A 19,847-nucleotide genomic window follows, 5' to 3' on the forward strand; every position below is an offset into this window, starting at 1 on the left:
CCACCTTGTTATTATTGATCCAACATCGCCCTCATTATCACCGACTCCAGCTACATTCCACTAGTATAGTCATCGGCTTTCAATCGTTCAAAATGTACCACTTGTGTGACGTCTTTTTGTAGAATTTGTGGAGTCGGAAATAGTGATATAGTCCCATAGATGTAGATTTCTTCATTATAATAATGTTCTGATTCGACATACTGTTGAAAGATATCTCGTTTACTATTTTTTATTACATATATATTACATGTATGGTTAATTAATGATATTGACAGGAAATCAAAATAACGCATTTAATCATAAATAGAACTTGAATACGCTGATATGACATCGGCTATATAATGATTAATATCTTGACCACAGTACATGTTTTGTTATAAATCATCAAAATCATTCTACTGTTGTAGAATTGAAACAATGTAGCTCGATTCATGAAAGAAACGCTGCTTGTCAAAATTAATTCCAAAAACCATGTCAGGAAACCAATTTTATATCAATCGGTTTCTACAGATATGTTTATTTGTCTCCCTTCCATGCGATTTTTCATAAAAATGTTTCACATTATTGTACAACCGTTTGTAACGATGCTGATTATGCATGCGATTACACATATCACAAAATACAGATTGTAAAACACCACTTACAGTTTCAACAGAATACTGTTTCCTCCAGTTAAAAAACTGCAAATACTCGTCAAAATTTTCTGATAAATATTTGATATATTTTGCAAGCGATTTTATGCTTTTGAAATCCTTTGTATCAACATAGGAGTGTGGGGGGTGATATAGTGAACGATTGGCGCCATCTCTAATTATCGGCACAATTTGATGACGTAATACAAGATGTAGGGACTTTTCTGTGACGTAATCTTTACATAAAGAATTTTCCAGAGAAAGATAAAATTTGTACTGACTGTCTAGAACATCAAAGCAGTTATCTTTATGTCCTGACGTCACATTCCACACGCCCTTCCATTTAGTGTCTTTTCCCCCACCACACGTAAGATTTCCACATTTGCCATATATATCAATGTCCACGCCGTATGATCGAAGTTTGCGTACAAATTCGTCTCGTTTTGAAGGAGCTTTGCAATGACTTATAAAGCCAACAGCTGTCTTTGATTTCGATCGCAATAATTGGTACATCCCACTCACATTGTACCCTGTGTCGTGTTGTGGGAACTGTCCGTGTACCAACATGAAGTCAGAATCCCGCCGATATGTGAGCGTCCAATTTACGAGATTGTTATTACATTTCTTTAACGACTTATGAGCATAGTTTGGGGACTCATGTTCGAATAAAACCCATACTTGTCCTTGTTTAAATTTAGTCCTACACGTCCCTAGATCATTCAATCTGAACAGGACTGCATCAGCTACATTTAGCATTGTCCTGTCCTGTGTTAAAACACAATTCGACACTGGACATGTTCGGAACACATTGGTGGTATTCCACTTTGTACCTACCCACTCGTCAAACCACCTGGCTGGTGTATATGAAAGAATAATTTTTGTTGACGATATGTCGGAGTGAACAGATTGGTTGTCCTCTCTCCATAAATCTTTCCTAGAATACATAGTTTTTCCAATTGTCTTTGTGGCAGTTATGGTATCTGAATATATGGGCTTTTCGTTCTTTTGTGCGTACAGGACCACTGTAACGATGAGCGAAATTAGGCACACACTGACCTGTACTGAGCGCAGCTGTAGTAGTCTTAACGCCGACGCCACTGTAAAGATAATGACAGACATAATGTATTAATATGTGCTGTATAATTAAAGCACAATTCATACAACAAGAAAGAATACCAAATATGCAATAATGGATCAGGAGAAAGAGACAAAGTTTTAGTAAACGAAATATTCAAATATTACAGCTTACACGTATTATAATCTCTACTACATTTAGAACGTTTTTCGTGAGGCATCGTGAGGCACATTTTTCGTGAGGTATCGTGAGGCATATTTTTCGTGAGGCATCATGAGGCACATTGAGGTATTATGTATATAACCTTATATAGTTTCGTGAGGCATCGTGAGGCATCGTGAGGTACATTTTTCGTGAGGTATCGTGAGGCACATTTTCGTGAGGCATCGTGAGTCACATTTTCCGTTAGGTTTGCATACAAGTACATTTCAAGGTCACATTAAGGTCATATTGAGGTCACAGTACATCTTCTATAAAAAGTGCTGACTTACCTTGCTTGTACCGTAATACTCAGAAACAGATCGATCTCGGTAACTGTGTAAACATCGTCATGCGATCATAATAAAGCGGTGATTAATCCATTGTTACTCGTCAAAGTTGGTTTTAACACCATCACATAAATGTCTTTTGTTTGATCCTTCATGTTTTCAAGTTTGAATTTTGATGAGTTGATTAGTAATATATTGTCTGGTATAGTTATTGTCCAAACATTTACTACCATTGGAAGTACCATAGTTAAGTAATCCAATTTCCATGACCCCCTAGATTTCCCTATACTCTCCATGAAATACAACATTTATACAGAAGTTAAGAATAAAAATTCCATTATCAGCATTAAATTCAGTATGCCAGTTCATTCTGGCTTCTGCCGCCATATTGGGGGCGATCTACCTGGTGTCCCACAAAAAGGACAAAGACGACCATCAATCCTATCGTAACAAGATGTACATATTGCTCGATCATCAGGACAACAGTGGCACTCAGTTTTACACTGATCTATTGTTACAATAAGTCCTCCCCTAGGCAACAGATTCAGACTTATCAATTGTGTAATTCATGCGTTACATATGTAGGACGACACTCTTACATACTAGTCTTTAGTTGTTGTAAATCTTATTAAGTATAAATAAGTATTTATGAAGATTTACAACAACTAAAGACTAGTATGTAAGAGTGTCGTCCTACATATGTAACGCATGAATTACACAATTGATAAGTCTCCATCTGTTGCCTAGGGGAGGACTTATTGTAACAATAGATCAGTGTAAAACTGAGTGCCACTGTTGTCCTGATGATCGAGCAATATGTACATCTTGTTACGATAGGATTGATGGTCGTCTTTGTCCTTTTTGTGGGACACCAGGTAGATCGCCCCCAATATGGCGGCAGAAGCCAGAATGAATTGGCATACTGAATTTAATGCTGATAATGGAATTTTTATTCTTAACTTCTGTATAAATGTTGTATTTCATGGAGAGTATAGGGAAATTTAGGGGGTCATGGAAATTGGATTACTTAACTATGGTACTTCCAATGGTGGTAAATGTTTGGACAATAACTATACCAGACAATATATTACTAATCAACTCATCAAAATTCAAACTTGAAAACATGAAGGATCAAACAAAAGACATGTATGTGATGGTGTTAAAACCAACTTTAACGAGTAACAATGGACTAATCACCGCTTTATTATGATCGCATGACGATGTTTACACAGTTGCCGAGGTCAATCTGTTTCTGAGTATTGCGGTACAAGCAAACCCTAAGGTTAGTCAGCACTTTTTATAGAAGATGTACTGTGACCTCAATATGACCTAAATGTGACCTTGAAATGTACTTATATGCAAAACTCACGAAAAAGGTGCCTCACGATGCCTCACAATGCCTAACGAAACTATATAAGGTTATATATATAATACCTCAATGTGCCTCACGATGCCTCACGAAAAATGTGCCTCACGATACCTCACGATAACTTCTTAGAATGGTTCTTAACTTTTTCAGTATGATCAAAAGATATGGTTCAATCTTTATATCAGTTGTTAACATTCTATTACATGCCTTTTAGCTTAATGATACACTGTATCATGCCATGGTTTTAAATACTGACGTTTGAGTTTGAATCAATTACATGATGCACTGGTTGTTTAGGTTTTGAGACAACCAGAGCTGAAGCCAGTTTTGTTAACATGTTTTCAACAACAGTTAACCGTTAATGGGTCAAGGAACTATTAATATGACCGTCCTATACACTGTAGGGTTTTATACATACAGTAAGATCATTTGCTTTACTTACTATTTATTTATTGAAGCCAGAAACCTATAACACGACTCTTCATATAAACAGTAAGAGGAAAACGTTCAATTCACCATATTACATGCATAAATGTGCACTCCTTATGACATTAATAACACTATGGGGAAAACACGTATTTACTTTTTCAATAATTGAGTAATTTTCATAACCCAAATCTCACAACCATATAACAATATATGTAAACATGTTTTTTAATGTTAAACACATGATTTTATGTTTCGGTGCATATTGATATCACACCCCATATCTGCCCGAGAGTCCTGATATCAGCCAGAGGGCCGAATGCCCGAGGGCTGATAACAGGACTCGAGGGCTGATTGGGGGTGTGAAATCAAAATGGTCATATCATAAACTGTTTATCAAAAGGTTTTTTTCCTTTTAAAATAAAGAAAACATTCACAAAAACATTTTTCTTCATTTTATTTACTGATATTCATAAAAATGGTAACAAAAACAATTATGTATATAAGCAAAACAGTAACAATTATACGTAAAAAGTCAACATTTAGAAATTCCCAAACTCCTACAAAATAATATGGTTATTAATATTTTTAACAATATAACACACTGGATCTGGTTGGAATTCAACTTAATCACTGTCTGAATCGATCATCGCCATTCAACGTTTTTTAATGGCGTTCCATAGCTTCAATGTTTATGGTGAATGACCCTCCCTTTATATTTGCCTCTGTAAAAAGTTTGTGTGAGAATGACAAGGAAGAACGTTTTGAATTTGTCATGATAACTGGTAGGTCAATTATTGAAGGGACATTATCGGATACAGTGGGCATGGGTAAAGCGACTTCAATACACTTCCTGTTTCTGTTTGTTTACATAAAAGCAGACAGCAATAAGCGGAAGCGGCAATACAAAAAGGGTGTTATTATTAGTAAACATATGATAACTAATGATATACATTTTCATGAAGGAATGCAAGTTATAGAAAATGTGTTTCAATAGCTGTACACATAATGTAGCGGATAAAAATGTTTGTTCCTTGCGCGTGTTTTTTATAAAAAGAAATTGATTCTGAGACTTCATCTGGAATGTTAGTTACTCTTATTTACTTCGTAGGAAATGAAACAAAATATACCATAGTATTTCGTATTGGTAAATAGACTCGCATCACGATAACAAAAGGTAGCCAGAAGTACTTGGATGCATTGCATAAGGTATGACCATATATGTACTGACTGAAATGACCGCATAGTATTATCTATATAAGAATGACTCATCCCAAAGTTCAGGATCTGTCGTAAATTGCATTTCATTATAAAACGAGTGAAGGAATTTTGAATGTTAGTGAACCTCTGGAGTTACAATCGAATAAAAATCCTGAGGGTTTCATAAATTTTAGTCACCATCAATTTTTGTCAATTTACTGTATCGCGGTTATATTTCGCGGGGGTTTTGATTTCGCTATATTCGCGCTTTGACTAATATCCGCGAATTCAAAACACCAACGAAATTATCGAAAATGTTAACAAATTGTATGGATCTTATCACAACAGGTTGAATGAACTCAAATCAGATTATCACCGGGCAAATGGGCAGTACATGTAAAGACAACACTTACAAATACATGTAAGTACCCACAACACATTTTTGTGTACATAGTAAGTGATTAATTGATTACAGCTTACTCCTACAAAGTCAATGCCGGATGAGGACGTTCGGAATCAGTGTTTTCAAACGGTTTACCTGTATTTTGAGGTTTAACCCTTAAATGATGACACTCAAAATACTTTGCACGACACATGGGATTCGTGTGCAAAGCGAAATTTAACCCCTGCGAATACATTGTATGTACTTAATACGAAGCAGTGAAATATTGATGACCCCGCGAATTTTAAGCAGTAAATCACAATTTGAAAAACAATATAAGAGTGGAACCCACTGAGGATAACAAATTCGCCTGGTGAGGTAAAACGTGAGTTCCTAACCCAAACTATGCATTTGCTGTTCTGACAGCGTAACTATGTCACCACGAAATGTGTAATAACATCACGTGTAACTTTGAGATTAAAAGAAATACAAACTTGTGCTTATATAAAATATGTATGACATCATCCATTGTTAAAGGAGGAACATATTTTCTTACTCAACAGCTAGGAATCGGATAAACTGAAGGGTCATTAAGTAAGAAGTGGTATATGCATATATCCAACGGATACCAATTTCGAATAAGACAACAACTTATCTAACATCTCATTCGGAACACCTCTGACTATACGATTGTGTGTAAAGTTCATGTATATATATAATCTGAAGACCATGCCAAGTGAAGACTCTGGTCCCGTTCATAGACGATCCTACATATATTTCATATTACATATATTTTATGCATTTGGTACACGTTTTTAAGTAGGATATATCACTCGTTTGGTGTGGAGTCAGCCAGTGCATGCACCTTGTTTCTGTCCCTCGACTGGTAGTGCGTTCACCGGCTTCTCAAACACCAATTCGTGAAACATCCATTACTTATACGATTAAATTAAAATCTTTTTTTTATGTAAAGGATCATCCACTTCTAGATATCTGGTATGTAGTAGGAATACAATTAACACAATTCGGATTGTGAGGATTTAAGATGGATTTTACACCTTATACATGTTGAACCAGTGGAGCATTTGTGATGATATCAATCAATTTTGTAACGCCCACATTCCCCCTACCTGCCCACCGCGGTCTAAAGACATGTATATAAACTATACAGTAATGCCGTGTTAACAAAGTGTGGAAGTAACACAACATGTTGAATATTCGTGTACAGTGGTTGACACAGCAACTAGACATAGACACAAATAACATTTATAGACCTTTATATCGAAGTTAAATGAAAAATATTGCAAATAAACGTAATTATAATGTAAAGACTTCTCTTGCTGTGAACTCTACATGATAACCAACACTACGACAATGTAGAGCTTAGACATAGGTAAAACGAATTCTGTTTAACCTTTTAAATCCAAATCCAAATATGATTTAACATAAAGCTGTACTGTAAATAATGACCCTTTCACCTTTTACATCTAAACCGATTCCCAAAATACATATTTATCTTATCGCCTAGTGAAATTAAGCCCACAACTGTTTTATGATCTGGTAGCCAGCTATAAGAAAACCTCTCTGAAAGTAAAAGAGAAACAAACATGTAATGTTTCATTTTCAGCCTCCTTTTTGTAAATGTTAGAGGGGATACATATTGTACGGGAACTTCCCTTTGATATAGGCACATTAACGTGAGACTTTAAAATGAAATTGCATTCTTCCAGTTTTGTTGTACGTTAAATAGTTAGCCGAACACTTCTATCCACTAAACAAATAAAACCCAAACCTGTCATTTCCTAAAATATAGAGTAAATATTACGATGTAACACCATGCGTAGGAATGCTCCCTTCTTAAACCACATTAGACTAGCTTTGCCTGCATTAGATACTAGAGTAAAGTAAAGATAATGAGACATTATTTGACAGGTGATTGACACAATAAAACTAAAAACAAGGCTGTACGTGTGAGGTACAATTGTATATTGTTAGCCAAGTAAACCCATGTCTTATGTTTCACTTTCTGATTCGTATTTTTAATTTCGTCTTAGCCGTCCCTGATCAAGAGACCAGAAACATTATTTATGTTGAGAATGACATCTTGTCTTTAAAAATGCATTTACATCGAATGCTTTAAGGTAACCAGATCGAAAAACGTAGTTGAAGCAACGTACTAAAAGAAATGCCAGTTGTAACATACTTGACAACAGCTCATCCGTATTATAATATGTAACTATCACAAGAACACAAGAACACATACACACGAATTACGAAGTAAAAGAAACTCCAAGTAAAACAAGCGATAACTTATGTTAGTAAAATCAATAAATCAAGTACCATGAAAACTAAACCAAATGTGATGGTTATACATGTTCGTGTGAGTAAGAAGTATTGTACCTGTTGCAGTTGTTCTCCGATCGTTTCGTCCGGTCATGTTGTAGAGCCAATATTGTCTGACTACGTGTGTATCACAACGAATTAACTCCCCTACATGGAAAAAGTTTGAAGTACTTGACAGATCAATAGGACAACTCTCGACTTTTTCGAGCATAAGACGGAGAAGGGCGAAGTCGTCCGATTTATTAACAGATAGGTTAGTTATATTCAGCGGTGAACGAGTCCACTAGTTCGTCGCCAAGGGCTAGTAGATTTGTTTCACGGATGGTGAACATTTCCCGTATGCAAAATACCCCTATATAATTTGTAAAAGCACTTTACAACATATGGATAATGAATAACAAATAATAATGATAATAATAAATTTATTTTATTCAAGTGTCACATATTGATCTAATTATAAAACAGATAAAATGTACATAAAATTAGATCAATATCCAGCCAAAGTTAATCGACTTATGAGACACTAAAAAGACAAAAAAATACACATTAAAAACAGTTGTCAATTTTAAAAAGCTCAATATTTATTTTAGCTTATTATACATTATAACCACACATTCCTGTCAATGCTAGTTTGTCTTACGATACTTGAAAAGGCAATATTGTATAAGCCTTGGAATAAGTTTCACCAGATATTTGTCAGCTTATCATATCATAACGTTTTAAGTTATTTCAATATACATTGTTGTCAAAATAAATTATGACTTATGGGACTCCAAGATGCAATAAAATACAAAAGGACAAGTGCCATCGCATTTTGAGAGAACAATACTTATAACAACTTTCATAAGTTATTCTAGCACATTGATGTCCAAGTTAATTTAGACTTTTAGATCTGTAACTCCAAAAGGCAATAATATATCTTACAATGATATAAATATCACAAAATTTAAAAATACCAATATTTTTGTCAGCTAACTATAGCTTATCATAAGATATTATAACACTGTTACACATTGGTGTCAAAGTAAAAGATATTATAACTGTTACATATTGGTTTCAAAGTAAATTTGACTTTAGGGACTCCAAAAAGGCAATAATATACATTAAAATATATAGGAGCCACCACATTTAAAGAGACGAATTATAAAGATATACATATTCGTTAGCTAATTATAAGGTATATCATTACCTATTCCTGTACTACCAACTTCAGCGAGAAAACGGTTAACCGCTTTAGTACCTTATCGGATGATATATCCTTATGTACTGGTAAAATGTCATATATGTTATGCTTATTACTTATTAATTATTACTGCGTGTATAGTTTTCTACGCTTAAACGCGTTAAAAATAAATTAACCTATATTTGGCTGGAGTACACAATTTTTCATTACGTTAAGGAACTGTGTGTCACAGTCCTGCATTAAGAACCCCTCTATAACATCACAGGCTTGATTTCGCAAATTATATCTTAAATCACTGTACATTTTGCACTCAATTAAGAAATGTTTTTCGTCTCCGACTTTCTTCATGTCACAATGGGTACACAGTCTATCATGAAGTTGAATGGGCGGCCTGGCATATCTTCCAGTCTCCACTGCTAGCGGAAGACATCCCGCGCGAAACCGGGCTAGGTATCTCCTGTTGGTTCGTGGAATGTCCTATTTCACATAGTTCTCTGTACCTATATCATTTTTGTATTGCCTACATGTATATGTTATGATTGTCATTCAATAGAACTCTTTGCCACTCTGCACTATCTGCAGCGCGTAATTTATTCACAAGATTTCTTATGACATATTGTGTCGAAAAGTTAACATTATTCACTAGATTGTCCGTATCTATAATATTTATCAATTTGTTAACCGCGAAATACCACCCCTACCATATCTGGATGACCATCTCGTGATCCTACTTATAAGTCGACTGTCCTCCATTCTTTTGATTTTACACACCAGCCTTAAGCATGTAATCTTTTGTTTTGTATAGCATGATAACCATCCCATGTCTCCGCGGGTAGCTGTGTTAGATGCATATTATCCAACAGCTAAAAAGTAGCTGCAAACTTTGTTTTGTACCATATTTATTACTGCATGTTCCTTGGTACCCCAAATGGCACTTCCATACATAAGAACCGGTTCCACAACCGTGTTTTATAGTTTGGTGAATACATCAAATGGCATTCCTCCCAGAGATATATATTTTCCAATGAATGCACCTAGTGCTCTACTTGCAGATTTGGCGAGCTCTTTCACAGCTTTTTTCACAAGATGTTGAAAATTCAAATAAATTGCTGCGACTGTAAAGATGGCGATCTTCTGAAAACAATTTCTTCTAAATGTTTAGCTGCCAAGTTAAACTGACCAATGAGCTTTGACCTCTGATCTTTGAACCCGGATGTGGCAATCGCCTTTTATGAGTTAGGGGGCGTGACGATGAGCTAGCCCGCTAATGTAAACAAAAACATTGAATTAAAACAAAATGGGCAGTACATGCAAAAACACGTTTGTCTTTTTACAAACTCTCATTTCCATTAGTTGCACCACTGAGAAACAATGTCGAGTAAACGTTGAATTTTGGCTTCGTCCGGCGCGATAACACATATATCATCTGCGTAGAGAAGTATAATAAGCATGACGTCACCCACTGGGATTCCACATCCTGCAACATTGATTTGCTCAGCTAGATCATTGATATACACAGAAAATAAACAGGGCGAGATAATACAGCCCTGTTTCACGCCCGACTCCACATCCAACCATGGGGTATGGTTGTTATTTACTCTAACCACGGAATTAGATTATCTAAGTCCGTGCTCTAACTGTACCTTTTAAGTTAGTATATAATGACTGAATCGCCGATAGAAACTTTCCATGTACTCCGGCGCGACGTAGCTTATACCATAGAAGATTTTGTTCCACTGAGTCAAACGCTTTGCGCATGTCTTTAAAGATTACATATGTGGGTTGTTTGGATATTTTCCTAGTGTTGATTACGGAATATAAGGAGTGCATATGGCCCTCGCAACTTCTCCCTTTTCTGAATCCATTTTGTTCGTCGCAAAGGACCTCGCTCTGTTCCATCCAGGTGCTCAATCTGGCATTTAAAACATAACAATAAATCTAACACGGTACTGAAATCAGAGTAATTCAGCGATAATTTAACGGGTTTTCTCCTGTCGTCAGATCCAGGTTTAAATATTGGGTTAATAATTCCCTGGTTCCATTCTGACGGTACTTTACCAAGCTCAAAACATACCTGACAAATACTGTAGAGTAATCCTATTGCTGTATCATTTTTTAATACTTCCGCTGGTAGTTCATCAAATCCTGCGGCCTTGTTTAACTTTGCAGCCTCCACCGCTTTGAATATTTCCTCCTTAGTGATGGGTTCGTTTATTCTAGAAGCATCTACCTGATTATTTGGGATAACCGTGTTTGTGTCCCCCGAGGTGTCAGTAACGTTACTATACAGGTTTCCAAACTCCTTTCTCCAAGTTTCCAGTACCTCCGTTTTATCAGTGTGAACCTGTCCATTAACGTCCACTACCGCACACGGGATATGTTGTTTACGTTTGTTTACTTTTCCTACACTTCCGATAGACTTCCAAAAATATTGTGGTGAGTCGATAGATAATTGTTCATGTAATTTCCGACGTTCACTACGCTGGTGTTGTCGTTTAAATTTTCTGTTTGACCGGTCGACAATTTTACGCTCAGAGCAAAACGTTTCCTTAAGTTTTCTCCTCGTAACGTTACTACCATTATACTGTAACCACTCCTTCTCCGCCCGACATACCGCTGTCTACTATGGGCGGCCGTTTTAGGATAAAATACATAAACTACTTAAGTGCACAAACGTTTGCACTTAAGTGCAAAAGATTTACACTTAAGTGAAAAAAACTGGACAGAAGGGTAAAAAATCACATAATGGCAAAAACTTTTTCGCTTCAGTGCAAATCTTTTATCCCGGTTACTAAGCTTAGTTATTTAATTTCATATATAGAGTGAAGGGGTGTTATTAAGTTTCATTTATATGAGATTTAAATATCTAAATCTCTATTTTGATTACAAAATCACCAAATAAAGGTGTTCTTTTTAAAACATTAATTAAAAAAGTAAAATAATTAAATATGGAGAACATTAACATAAGCTGATAGTTTTATGTGACTGTATTTTTTAAAAATCTAGAAGAGCATTAAAACAAATCGCAGACGCACTTCCTTTTTCAAATTTAGATATGTGTATTTCATCATTGCATATATGTTCTTTTCTGGAGGGGGGGGGGTATGTCACTTTAGTAAAATACTAGCCGCATCCTACAGACTTACGATGGGACAAACATATTAACAACATCACAGCCAATGCCAATAGGTCCCTAGATTTTCTAAACCGCAACTTAAAAATAAACTCACCACATATAAAAGAACACGCATACAAGGCACTAGTCAGGCCAAAACTCGAATACTGCTCTTCCATTTGGGATCCACACAACACAAACCAAATTAAACAAATAGAAAAAAACACAACGAAGAGCAGCACGCTACGTACACAACAGATACCACAACACTAGCTCCGTAACAGATATGATCCACAAACTACAATGGCCAACACTACAAACACGGCGCTGTCACACAAGAATTATCCTTTTTCACAAAATTGTACACCAAACAGTAGCCATAAACCCAACTCACATACTCACACTCGTAGATCCTCGAACCAGACATGCACACCCTCACGCATACAAACACATATCTGCTACAAAGGACACCTACAAATATGCATTCTTCCCACACACTATATCACAATGGAGTCTCCTTCCCATAGCAGCAGTACAATGCACAACACTAGACGGGTTCAAGGCACACTTACCCTATGCAGCCACTTAAGCCCTCATCACACGCTTAAACATACGTCAACTTTTATCTTTTATCTATGCCTTGCGCAAAAAATCACAAAAAACAACAACTAATCACTGTAAATAACCCCCTTTTTCACGCCTCTGCAATAGGACCCCCGAGGGCATAAACGTCAACTTTGATGGATCCCCCGTAAAGTAAAGAAGAAGACTTGCCAAGAGAGAGGTTCTCATTAGCTAATTTGTAGAGCGTACGTAAGACTAGTAAAATAGAGGTCCCGGGTTCGACTCCTTGCCGAGGCATCACAGGGGCTCGGTTTTGGGATAAAAAGTGTTGCTGTTATATTCGGTGTTTATACACATTCTAAAACCTTATAAAAACTCAATATTTATAAGGTTTTAGAATGTGTATAAACACCGGATAAAAAGTGTTGTGGTTATTTACTAATGTGTATAGGTTTGTTATTAACCGAAAGTATCCAGAAACTGTTAAAACAAAAAATTATACAATCATTATCTATTTAAAATAGAAATGTACTGTTCATTTTTTGCCTTCAAATTAACATTTATAATAATTTGATTTCTGTTTTATATAGGTGAAGGGCTTGTTTACCCATGACTTCATGGATGGGCAATCTTCAATGGTTATCTTTCCCCAGTGAGGTATTGACATCTAGTTTTGGACACCTTTTCTGCCTCTTCGCAACTTCAGTTACTATCAGAGAGGGGAAGCAACTCTGTTTACGCACGTATGTGCTACCATTAAAGAGCTTCGCTCGGGCGCCTACGCTCTTATTACTGGTGATATGATTTCGCGTTGAATTTTTGACCAATCAAAGCCCAGGAAATGGCAGCCATTTTTTGTTTTTTTCACAAAACAAACACCGCAGTTTTGTTCGTAGTGCAATACTACACCTACATACCAAATTTCATCGAAATTGGACGAGTCTAAAATTTCGACCAATCAGAAAACTGCATTTGGCCGCCATTTTGAATCCAAAGTGAAATATTTTTTGTCGAAAACGATCGGTGTGACGTTAGCATCCCTTTCACTAAGTTTCATTATGTTCCGTCAAATAGAACGAATGTTATTACTGGATATGATTTCGGCCAATCAGAGCAGCGGCGGCCATATTGGATGGTTTCGCGAAAGAAAAATCAGATGCACAACTACAAATTGTACTGATTATATATGCAAAGTATGATAAGAACCCCATTTGCAGTTCCTGAGATTAAGCGCGGATAAAAACGGTGGAATAATTACAATAAGTTTATACAATAATATTAATATTTTTTTTGTGAATGACCCTAGAGACTAAAAAACGACTGGTCTGAGTACATCTTGACTAAATTAGATGAACAGACCACATGGGCTTTGTGAAAAATGTTTACTTGCGGAAATATTCACAATTGAAGTTCCAATTTAATCCGCCTTGCTACTTCCAGTCGCCATTTTGTAAACAGGACCTAATCTCGAGCTGGTGCGCGTTTGAAAGAGTTTAAGTATTGCAAAGCTTCTAAACGATCGTGCCCAGAACATACTCTCTAAGGATGATGTTTTTGATAAATTTACTATCAATTATTCATTATATTTCTTTTTTGTATCACTTTCATTAATTCATAAAAGAACAAATTGATTTTTTTCCGTTCGAACTTTTTTCTTTCAAATGTTAAAAAACATTTTTTTTTTTTAAATGTTCTAGTTTCGCAAACATTCAAGAACATAATATTTTCAATGTATTGATATTGTTTTTATTATCTCACCGGAAGCGCACTTGATACGATATCGCGAGAACGTGACCCGGAAATACCTCACAACATAATCAGGACAGTAATAATAAACAGACGTTTATCGAACATTAACAGATTAATACCGTATGTATTGAAACACTGATGTGCTAGAATACAACACAAGGTAACACTCGTTTAATCCATTGCTAGCATATCAAGTACTAACTGACATTTATGCGAACATATCAGCATTAAATGTTTGCGATCGCGCTGACCTACTTCGTTTTACAGTTTACATACATTTGTACATGTCGGCCTCAACAGTATACCTTAACTGGTGTTAATATCGTGCCGAGGATTATACATAGGCGCATTCGAGGAAAAGTTCGTGATTAATAGCTTGTGTGTGGTTTTTTATTTTTTTAAATTATCGGATAGATACAAGAATCATTATTTTACGTTGAATATATGTCATAGTTAACACACGGACTTAGATCTAATTCCGTGGTTAACATTAGCTCTTAGGAGCTTGTATAATGGTAAAACATTTTAACAGTGTAAGGCAAACAACAATTTTTTATCACAAGATACCTACGTTGGAAGGATTAAGATAAAGGGGCTAAATAATCATACTGTACAAAATTTGGCACTAAAACAACTAACTTAAAAACCAGTCCAGAGGGCAGGTGATTGGGACATAGCATTTATTTGTAACCAGGTGCACGGGTTCGGTAGCCGTTAATATTGAAAGACGTTTTTAGTATTGATGCTGCTCGTGACGCCAGTGATGTATTTTTCGCTTACAAGTTAAAGCGTCGTTATCCAAAAAGAAGAATAGTACAAGTTGAAAAGTGTGAATTGCCTACCGCTCCTGTCAAAAGTCAAAAACATTTCTCTCATGTTCTTTCTGGTCACCTGGACGTTTGTAAGTTAAAACAGCTGGTCTCGCAGACGCTTAAACTATGTACACAATATATATACAGTTATACCATAGTATTGTAATTGTCTCGGTATGGCTACGAATGCGTTCCAGGTCAGGTAATAGAGCATCAAATGTATTAAATTAAACCACCACTTCACGACAATCATGGATTCATATGGGTACAATGTTATTAAAATAACATTCATACAGTGCATGCCAGCTGAAATTAACAAATCATTTGTTTAAAATAACAAGTCATCATTTCCATGAAATTATCCAAATAAATAAGCTCTTAATGTCAAAATAAACTTCAGGTTTGATTAAGTATTTTTGCTTGATGTACGTCCTATCAACAGCTATACATAGTCATTTAAGGACGTCCTCCCCCATTTGCTAGATGCATGCGTGTGGTGAGTTTGTGCATAGTTAATTTGTGTTTTGGGAGTCTGTGGTATGTTCATGTTTGTCTCCTTGTGATGGTGCAGGACTGATGCTGACTTTATAGTGTAATTTCACTGGAGCATAGGTAGCAGTATACAGTAGAGGGTTGTGGCCATGGGTGATATTTTTGTTAAATGGCTAACCCCTGTATAATGATATGTAACAAAAATATAAAAATAAAACTGTACTAAAATTGGTATAAGCATGATGAAGTGGGCTATGTGAGCTTCACATTTGTAAAAAAGAAAGAAGATTTTTTTGATTCGAGAATAAAATTTTGGCCATAATCCGAAAGGGTGCGTACACATGAAAAGCTAGCTTTACAGGAGGGAAAATTTTGACAACAGCACACGACACAAAATTGCAAAAAATCAAATTTACTGGGACCCAGATAATTCTTCAACCAGGTAGGTAATCTTTAATTTCAGACAGAGCTTAGGAAGGGTCAAATTTTGGGTTAAAAAAGGCTATTTTTGGCATTTTTTGGTAATTTTTGATGTGGTAACCATGGTTTTCACACAAGTGACATACATAGAAAAAAGAGGTTTATACACTTTATACGTACTTTATATGTATTGTAAATGTAATGCAGTTTACAAATATATATGCATGTATACATGTGTTGTGTAGGGTAAATCCGCTGTGTTTACATTTCCTCGACATGTGCCTTGTTTATCAGAGTCGGGCCATTTCTACTGTATACTGCTACCATACTGCTGAAGACACATCTTATTTTACGATCGAACCTCGTTATCTCACCATCTTCAATAGCCAAGGGTTCATAATTTAAATTTGTACTATTCAACCTTGGCAGATTTACCTTGTGTTTAATTTCCCTCCCCTGCCACCTTGCATAGACACTTTACTAGCAAAACTTTAAACTTTCAAGGTTATTTCAGCACTGGTCGCCTATGTATTTCCCTTGGTTATCATTTACAGTTAGAATATGGCCAATTATCTCTACCAACTGATCATATACAGAAAATGTTACTTTAAGTATTGTCCTCCTTTGTCTTTTTACATAAATCATGACATAGTCGACAAGGCAACTTGGTACAGGGTGCCGCCATTATTATTTACATGCACAGGGACTTGGTATTCATTTCTAATCCTCAGTTCACTTATGTGAATTATATAATGTATGATATAAAAAAAATATGTGGACCATAGGATGGTAATTCGTGCCAAGTCCCTGTGCCAGGTTCAATAATTTGAAACAAGGCTAAATCCGCTAAGGTTGAATACATGAATATGTGAATACAAAATGAACGCTTGACTCGCAAAGATGAGATTTTACAGGCTGGACAGATAATGACAACAAAAACAGGCTGAAAACATGTATGGAATATGTTTTTCTTAAGGTAGGCTGTATAAACACATTATGAGTATGTAAATTCATGATGGAAGTCCATTTTACCCGAATTACCTGACGTTATTTTCAATACCTTCACTTCATCTATATTTCCACACTTTAATCTCTGTATAAGGGATAGGAATCAGTTTGTTTTTTGGGTTTTATAAATCCTTGCAACCACTTTTAAGTCATAAAGAGTTATGTCCCTTCACTTTCTTTTTTAAGATTACATGATTCAAAAAAAAATTCTACTTGAGTCATCGAATCTGTCAAAATCTGCCAAACCATAATTTACATACAATAAACATGGGGGGGGGGGGGGGGGGGTCGCTAAAAGTTGGCCCCCTGAAGAATCGGGGATTTTCTTTTCTTTCATGTCTGCTACTTGGGGGACATTGAACAGACCAAAATAGATCTTCTGCCCCCATTGCAACACACTTGGGATCTTAAATCTTTCCTTTCTTTCTTCACTGTTCTGCCTTTCCATGGTTGTGCCGCCTGAGAAGCATGGCGAACACTTAAGGATCAGTGTGTCCGTCATCACACGCTGTCGTTGGCGGCGGCAGTCACATTTAAGTTTTACCATATCAATTTGTAACTTTGTATGTGGCTTAATCATAATAGATTACAGACCAAATTCGAACCACGTGCCAATATATATTTTTTTTGCTGTATGACCCTTCACACATTGGAATTGTTCTCATAATTAACTGGTTGCCATACTTTGTTCGTTACCGCTTGCGACTTAGAATGTGGCTTTATCATAATGTGTTACAGTTAGAGTCCAAACCCTGTGTTAATATTTCATTTGTTGCTGGAGTTATGGCCCTTTGCACATAAGAAATCTCATAATTAAGGTCTTGCAACATCAATTTGTTACCTAATATGTGGCTTTGTCATAATGGATTACAGTTTGAGTTCAAACCCCGTGTTGATATTCCTTTTTTTGCTGAAATTTTGGCCCTTCGCACATAGGAAATTATCAAAATAAAAAAATAAAAATGGACTTACTTCGCTACCTCTTGCCATATCAATTTGAAACTTTGTGGCTATATCATAATAGATTACAGAGTTTGAACCATGTATTAAAATTCCATTTTTGACTGGAGTTATGGCCCTTTTGCACATAGGTAATTCTCATAATTAACTGTTTTCCATATTATTTGCAACTTAGTATACATGTATAATGGATTACAGTTTGAGTTAGAATCCAGTGTCCATGTTCTATTTTTTCCGGAGCTATAGCCCTTTGCACATAGGAAATTCTTATAAGTAACTGTATTTTTTCCGTCAACACATGCACTTCCTTCGAATTGCAGTTTTCTTCTATATGTGACACCCGCCCTCATATGACCCTGGCTGTTGCGAGGACATAAATCACCTGATACAGTAATCACCTGATACAGTACATCCTTTGAAGTCCTTCTGTATGGCTTGATGATGTTTTCAAACCAATGGTCTGGAGCATTACATGGTTAAGAAGACTGAATGCCGTTTAACAGAGAGTCTCTCTCATAATACTCTGGCTCCCTAGGGGGGAGTACTGGGGTCCACAAGGGGGATTCTCCAATTCAATTACACAATTTGTTGTTGGAACCCCTGCACATCTTTAGTAATCAGATTTCCGTCTGTCCTTCTATCTGTTTTAGCTCACCTGACAAGGACAAGTGAGCTTTTGCCCTGGTGCGGCGCCCGGCATCCTGTCTGTCCCGTTGCGTTGTGTCGCATCTCGATTCAATGTAAACACTTAGCAACTTCATTCATTGAATGATTTTGGTCAAACTTTATACAAAGGTCAAGTTTGGGTATACTTCGGACATCTTTGTATTTCAGGGAGCCAAGGTCAAGGCCAAGGTCACATTTGCTATATATAGAAAATCATCCCGTCCCGTCTCGATTCAAATTAAACATTAGCAACTTCATTCTTTCACGGATTTTGGTCAAAATTTATACAAAGGTCAAATATGGGTATACCCTTGTGTTTCAGGGTTCCAAGGTCAGGCCAATGTCACTGTTGCTATATATAGAAAATCAACAACTGATTCAATTTAAACACTTAGCAACTTCATTCGTTCATGGATTTTGGTCAAACTTTATACAAAGGTATACTTCGGACATTGTTGTGTTTCAGGGTTCCAAGGTCAAGACAAAGGTCACTGTTGCTATATATAGAAAATCATCAACTGATTCAATTTAAACACTAAGCAACTTCATCCAATATGTTATGGAGATAGTAATAACATACAGAAAAAACATGAATATTAAAGTCAACTTATCAACTTTAAGTGTAGAACCTTGTGTGTGTGTGCATACATGGACTTTATGCAGTATAATAAGATGTTTGCTTAACCTTTTGGATAGCTTTTCAGCCTTTGATATCAAAGGTCAATGTCACTTACTATAAATAGAACATCAGTTCGTGCACTGTATTTCGAATTCTGTTGGACTGATTACACTCAGATTTTATCTAGTCCTTCCTGGAAGAACGTGCCTGCTTGGGATAACTTTTCAGGTCCAGTGGTCAAAGGTCAATGGGTCACTATAAATAGAAAATCTGTTTAATGCACTAATGCACAATATCTTGATTTCTCTTGGGCTGATTACACTCTTGACTTTATACAGTGCTTC

General features: G+C 36.1%; 1 protein-coding gene across 2 annotated transcripts in view; it reads right to left on the reverse strand.

Annotated features, from left to right (window-relative positions):
- Positions 1–223: 223 nt before the first annotated feature.
- Positions 224–19,847, reverse strand: part of LOC110464399 (alpha-(1,3)-fucosyltransferase C-like) — a 39,752-nt gene continuing 20,128 nt past the window's right edge. The window contains exons 1-2 of one of the 2 annotated variants that reach the window (XM_021519595.1): positions 7,973–8,027; positions 224–1,729 (exon numbers count right to left, since the gene is read on the reverse strand). In XM_021519595.1, the coding sequence (XP_021375270.1) occupies positions 489–1,729; positions 7,973–8,009 (1,278 nt within the window). In that variant the 5' untranslated portion in view covers positions 8,010–8,027 and the 3' untranslated portion in view covers positions 224–488. Of the gene's footprint in view, positions 1,730–7,972; positions 8,028–19,847 lie in introns of those variants that run through there. The other variant, XM_021519596.1, reaches the window with a different exon arrangement.

Source organism: Mizuhopecten yessoensis, unplaced genomic scaffold (assembly GCF_002113885.1).
Source record: "Mizuhopecten yessoensis strain PY_sf001 unplaced genomic scaffold, ASM211388v2 scaffold10987, whole genome shotgun sequence".
NCBI classification, from domain to species: Eukaryota; Metazoa; Mollusca; class Bivalvia; order Pectinida; family Pectinidae; genus Mizuhopecten; species Mizuhopecten yessoensis.